The 6,479-nt window shown below is 38.7% G+C and overlaps 1 protein-coding gene across 11 annotated transcripts in view; it reads right to left on the reverse strand.

Moving 5' to 3' along the window:
- Nucleotides 1–6,249, reverse strand: part of TMEM209 (transmembrane protein 209) — a 29,960-nt gene extending 23,711 nt beyond the window's left edge. For 5 of the 11 annotated variants that reach the window (XR_011504516.1, XM_070513370.1, XM_014854361.3 and 2 more), the window contains exons 1-6: nt 6,150–6,249; nt 5,077–5,213; nt 4,882–4,940; nt 3,914–4,045; nt 3,193–3,434; nt 325–526 (exon numbers count right to left, since the gene is read on the reverse strand). Coding sequence is in view for 9 of the 11 variants with exons in the window: in XM_070513370.1 (XP_070369471.1) it covers nt 325–526; nt 3,193–3,434; nt 3,914–4,045; nt 4,882–4,940; nt 5,077–5,213; nt 6,150–6,152 (775 nt within the window). In the remaining 2 variants the exon portion in view is untranslated. Of the gene's footprint in view, nt 1–324; nt 527–3,192; nt 3,435–3,913; nt 4,046–4,881; nt 4,941–5,076; nt 5,214–6,021 lie in introns of all 11 variants that reach the window. The other 6 variants (XR_011504515.1, XM_070513361.1, XM_070513334.1 and 3 more) reach the window with 3 other exon arrangements.
- Nucleotides 6,250–6,479: the final 230 nt, after the last annotated feature.

Consider the following 6,479-nt stretch of genomic DNA (forward strand, 5'->3'; position numbering starts at 1 on the left):
ACAAACATCTGAAAGCCTCAATTTTTAAAGAGAAATTATAAATTACATCATATGAAAAAGCTTTCAATCTTAATGTAGACGAAAGGTTCAAGATGTCTCAGTTAGTTCAGCTATATTTTACTTCTTAAATTTGGTGAACTTAATTCTAAATGCATAAAATATAAAAAAAAAATGTGATTCTCTCCTAAGCTACACAAGTCATGTCAGAGAAAGAGGCAAACATTTTATGTACGGTATCAAAGTAGTGAAAATAAATGGGTTAAGGATACTGTAAAGTGACACCAAAAATATGTACATTAGACGTAAATTTAAAAAAATATGCACCCAGCTTAACTCTATGCTGTTTCTCTTCTTCACTTCTAAGAAAAGTATCCAAAGTTCGTAGGTCTGTCATGTAGTCCTCCTTGTCGGTAGGGGAGTTATACACCGTGGGTGAAGAACGATAGCGAGATCGCAATCCACTGCTCTCCACCGGTCCAACAGTGGTAGGGTATGCAGAAGGAGGAGAAGGACTGTAGCTTGCCAACTATACAAAATAAAGGAATTTTATTTTATTTTTAATTGAAATTTATCTTTGTTTTTGTTTTTGACTCTCAAAAAGGAACACACCAATTAGAAAGGCCAAAATCCAGAACAGTGACAACACCAAATGCTGGCAGGATGTGGAGCAACAGGAACTCTCCTTCATTGCTGGTGGGAATGCAGAATGGTACAGCCACTTTGGAAGACAGCTTGGCAGCTTCTTACAAAACTAAACATACTCTTACCATATGACTTAGCAATCATGCTCCTTGGGCTGTATAGTATTTCACTGTACAAATATGCCATAATTTGCTTTTACATTCTCTTATTCTAGACATTTGGATTAGCTACAACTTTTGGCTACTGTAAACAATGTTATGATTTACATCTTTGTACACAAATCTTGGTGAATTTCTGACGATTTCTTTAGGAGATTCCTAGAACTGAAATGATTTGATCAAAGCATATGAACATTTTTAATACATATTCCCATTCTATTAAATGAAAATGTTATACTAAGTTATACTCCTATCTGAAGAGAAAAGATAGGAGTACCTATTTTGGTGTGTGTCCATCAGCATTACTATTTTAAAATACGTTTATTTGATATACAAGATTTTTTTTTTTAAGGAAGATTAGCCCTGAGCTAACTGCTGCCAATCCTCCTCTTTTTGCTGAAGAAGACTGGCCCTGAGCTAACATCCATGCCCATCTTCCTCTACTTTATACATGGGACACCTACCACAGCATGGCTTGAGAAGCGGTGCCATGACCGCACCCGGGATCCGAACCAGTGAACCCCAGGCTGCCAAAGCAGAATGTGTGCACTTAACCGCTGCGCCACCGGGCAGGCCCCTAGTGCCAAGATTTCAATCCTGTTTTTAACTCTAGAGTTTAAGCCTTTAACTTGTTTTATCAGATCAGAATTAGCTGTTCATACACTAGCAAAATGCTGACAACTGTTGAAGACGGGTAATAGATACACAGGAGTTCACTGTACTAATCCCTTCATTTTTGTGTATGTTTGAAAATTCCCATAACCAAAAGTCTAGAAAGTAACTACTTTTTGAAAATTTAAAAGAACTCAATGGTAACACTTTAGGGCCTTAATGTATTCTGCAGATATATTTGATTAATAGTTTTCAAATTTTCTTCCTTATTTAGGTTTTCTACTTCCTAGTTGATTTTAGCAATTTTCCCCAGAAAAATAATTATTCATTTCATTAACTTTTCCAAGGTATTAGTTTGGTTCAACAAAGACTTACATAGCATCTATATTCCATACACTGTGCTAAGGAAACTAAGGTGAATAAAAACATATAATCTTGTGTTCAAGGAGGTTACAGTCCAGTAGAAAAAAGATAAGCAATGTTATCAACTTTATCTACAGAGCTATTTAGTGCAGACTAACAACAGTTTTTAATAAATGAAAGTAAATATTCAAGAGTAAACTACAGTATATCCGCTAGATGAGTACTAAGTAGCCATTAGACTATGAGTGATTTTTCTTCTACTTTTTTTCCTTTCTTTCTCACGAAAACAAACTATTTTCAAAAGTCATATTTACCTATAGGTTATGAATTATCACTACATATTCACATCCTCAACTTGTACAAAATTTTCTAAATTCTGTTACTTGCCAAAATTATTATTGGGTAACCAGTGGTACAGAATTGCATTACAAAGAAAGATTACGTAAAAGGGTAAGGTAAGGGTGGACAGTGCATTAATTTCACTGCCAGACATTCCTCATTAACTAGTAACTATAGAGATGTTCATCTAACTAGTGAGAGCAGCTGAAAATGTGATCATCCCCCTCTTAAGGCCCTTCTTATAGTCTTATGCTTCAGGCAGGAGTCATAATTTCAAATTTGTCAATTTTGCTTCTATCAAGCCTAAAAATCAGAACAAATGCCCACTTTACTGTGGGAGTGGGAATGCAGGTTTCTAATCATCCCATGAAGAGTGTTCACACTCAAGAGTCAAACCATGACAATCCCAGTTTTTAGCTTAGAAGATACTCCAACATGATGAAAAACATGAAAATTCTATAAGGATATATAAAAGTTTCACATAAACAAGCAAGGAAAGAGGGAAAACATGAGTAAAGAAACGAAAGAAAAAAATGATCATAGTTTCAACTTGTTTTACAGACCCTGCAGAAAAAATCCTAGATGGTGAACCTCAGTTCATTATCTTCGCAAAAGCTAAATTTTTTCTTTCATTTTTTTTTTAAAGATTTTATTTTTTCCTTTTTCTCCCCAAAGACCCCCAGTACATAGTTGTATATTCTTTGTTGTGGGTCCTTCTAGTTGTAGCATGTGGGACGCTGCCTCAGCGTGGTTTGATGAGCAGTGCCATGTCCGTGTCCAGGATTCGAACCAACGAAACACTGGGCCGCCTGCAGCGGAGTGCGTGAACTTAACCACTTGGCCACGGGGCCAGCCCCTTTTCTTTCATGTTAAGATGTGGTATAAAGAACTTCTGAACAGGTGTCAGGAAATCTGGGTTCTATTCTTGGCTCTTAAATGGGTGATTTGGGCAAGTCAGTTACCCACTGTTCCTCGGTTCCCTCACTGATAAAATGAGGAGTTCTAACTCACAACGTGATTTTCAAGGTACCTCCCGATTCTAAAATAAAGTGACTGGCCAAGAGAAAAGAGTCATTACCTTATTATAACCACCGACAGGCGAGTAGGTCACTCCAGGACTGTAAGAACCACGGCCACCTGATGACAGACCTTGCAGCTGAGGGCTGTATCCAGTTATACAGCTGGTGGTGAACTTGGGGCTGGTACTGGGTGAGCGGGATGGGCTGTAACTCAACACACTCTGACCCTGAATTGAAGGAGAAGGTGGGCAGGGAGGGATCTGGGTTGCCGCCAGATCATGTGGAGGAGTAGTCTGCACAACTAGAAGGAAGAAATAAATAAATATAAGTAAATAAATAACTTATGTCTACGGATAAGTAAAATTTCTATGAAAACAGATTTAATGAACCCAACCTTTTTCTTCGAGAAAAAAGTAAGTAATAAAGTGACTTGGTTATTAAATTACCAAAGCACACAAATAAGTTGTTTACCATTTCCATAGAGTTCAAAATAAGAAATTAGCTTCAGCACAGCCAAGAGTTCGACATTTAATTTTAATTGTAATTAAACCACGGAACAAACTTTCAGAAAGCTGTTGAACAGTTAGTTCCATTCAATTTATATAAATAGGAATGATAATCATTGGTCTTCAGACAATTTACTGTAGACTTGTTTAATATAGTTCAGCCAGATGGCCTTAGAAGTCCCTTCCAGCTGAGTCTATGAAAAGGGAAAATTAAATTGAAAAAGATTTATCACCAACCTTTCGCTTACTTTTGCAAAAGATGTAAAACACTTACCAGCTGTTTTCAAACCTAAAAGTGTTTGCTGTCCAGGGCTAACAACCAGACTTGTTGGTGCCACAGTATATTTGAAATATCTCCAAAAATCAAATAAGGCGTTTAGGCTGAAGAGAGATGCAAGGGCAAGCTCTGGAAGAGAATAATTTTTTTTTATTTAAACATTTAAAGAGGGAAAACAAAACTCTTCCTCCTTTAGCAAATTAACAACAAAACTGAAAACTATCTTCTTATTCCTCGTAACAGTTACCAAGTAATGAATGTCTGTTATGTGTACGGCATTTAATAGTGAGTTTCAAAATATTATCACTAATCCTTACCACCTTGTAGAATAAACGTTTTCACCGTCATGTTAAAAAGATCAGTCAACAACTGTAGAGAAGTCAAGTGACTTTTGCAAGAGCACACAGCTAGGTATTGAAGCCACAATTCTGAGGTATGCAGATTCCAAAACTCTTGCTCTTCCACTTCCACACCACGTCCCTATCACAGCCTTTAGATTAATGTGTATTACACTATGGAATTCACTTTAACAGCCATAAGGACTCTTTACACCCAAGGACTACTGAAGAGCAGACAGCAGTAGACAGAGAAGAGGAAGGAACCAGGAAACTGAGGGAGGCATCAGTGGAGTAACCTGATTGGTCTTGATGGTGAAAAGGTAGAGTAGGGAAGGCATTTCAGGGAGAGTAACAAATATAAATCTCACCACCCTCAAACTTTATTTTTCTTCACAGAACTCATAACTATCCAGAATTTTATTTATTAATTTGATGGTCTCCCCTACTAGAACGTTCCTTCCATGAGAGCAGGGACCTTGTTCCCTTACTGCTGCATTCCCAGTTTTTAGAACATAGCAAGCACTCAAATATTTGTTGAATGAAGGAGTGAATACTAAGTTGAATTAAACGTAAATGCAGGTTTGCATTGGTAGTAAATCTAAATCACCGTGAAAATTAATTACTTACCAATATACCAGAGAGGCCAGTATGTCACATTATAATATGAACTAATCAATTTTCCAGTCCTAAAAAAATTAAAAAGGCTTTCAATATCTTAAAAAAAAAAAAAAACACCAAAAATCAAACACACACAAAAACCTGTGGAACCACCAACCATTGGCCTCTTCAAGTTTTATTTATTTTTTTGGCTGATTAACTTACATTTCAGTATATATCATTCCAGCCATAGATACATTTAGGAGTCCCCAGGCTAAAACCACTTTCCTAGCTTCTGTTTCTTTTCTCATCTTGATGGTTCTGTCAATAAGGGAAGCACTAGGGTTTGGCTCCCCTTGCATCTATTCAAAAAACAAAAAGCACAAGAATTAATCAAAAGAAACTACTTCTCCATTTAAGAAATCAAACTTGTGTCCTTTATAACGGTAACTAACAATTGCACATTTTCCTCATCTTTAAAATGTCTTTCCAAAACTGTCTACATTTTACTATTAGCATATGAAAAGGGAACCCTAAATTATCACTTCATTGGCACCCTCCTCTAAGCAAGAGAAAACTGGCTGGTCACTCCAGAGAACAATTTAATACTTCCAATAAATAAAAATGTCTTATTTTGTAATCTAAGGGTGGGTGATAATGTCCGCGGTTACTCTGCATTGCGTTTTTGGAGACTGTCCCAAGGACTAGCCCAAACGCTAACTTAACAAACTCAAAATGCCAAATTATGGGAGAAAATATTCCATATAAGCTAAAAGCCAGTAAAGACTCCTCCCACATCCTCGGAAGCCATTAACTGCCTAGGATCTTAAAGAAGTCTGCACTGTTTTGTGTTGCTGAGGAAGGATAGGGATTTAAGTTTTAGAAGGGCCAGTACTCATGGTGTGAAGGGGATGAGGGCGAGTGGGAACAATGTGCATTCAGCTTCCGTCCACCCTGGGATTTCTATTTCCTTTGTTTTGCTAAGCCTCATCTCTTGCAGACAAGGGTAAGACCTGTTCCAGCCATATGGAGCTGTATCCCACAGAGAACAGTGCAGTACCCTTCCCGGCACCCAGCCCGCGACTCCAAACTCCCAAGTCTGGACAGCTTCCCTCCCTGGCTCTCCCGGCACAAACTTTAGCAAGCCCTATTGCTTCTTTCCTCCCTCACTAGGGGTGGTGGGATGCGTGCCCACATCCCCCTGTGTCTGAACCCTTTGCGGATCCGCAGGCGCGAAACTCCCACGACACGCGTGAACGCCGCGTCCAGGAAGCACAAAGATGACCCCGAAAACGCACCATGTTCTTCAGCCGGAAGCCGCCTGCTCGCGCCACTCTTTACTGCACATGCGCAAAGCCGAGCGCTAAGTCGAAGGCATTTGGCTTGCGGGGTTACAGTTACCGGAAGAACGGGACTGTCTCCTCTCGCGAGAAAAAGGGGGTGGGGGAAGGGCCGGAGTCTTGGAGCGTTACCAAGGAAACAGCTCTCGGATTTGTGGCTACCCCCTCAGCTGCGTGGAGAAGGCTGAGCAGCAAAAATTCAGACGAGGTTCTGAACCCGCAGTAAAAAGTAATAATTATAACAAACTGAATTTCTGTATATTAATATAATTTTAGCTTTCTTAGGGC

This window comes from Equus asinus, chromosome 1 (assembly GCF_041296235.1).
Source record: "Equus asinus isolate D_3611 breed Donkey chromosome 1, EquAss-T2T_v2, whole genome shotgun sequence".
NCBI classification, from domain to species: Eukaryota; Metazoa; Chordata; class Mammalia; order Perissodactyla; family Equidae; genus Equus; species Equus asinus.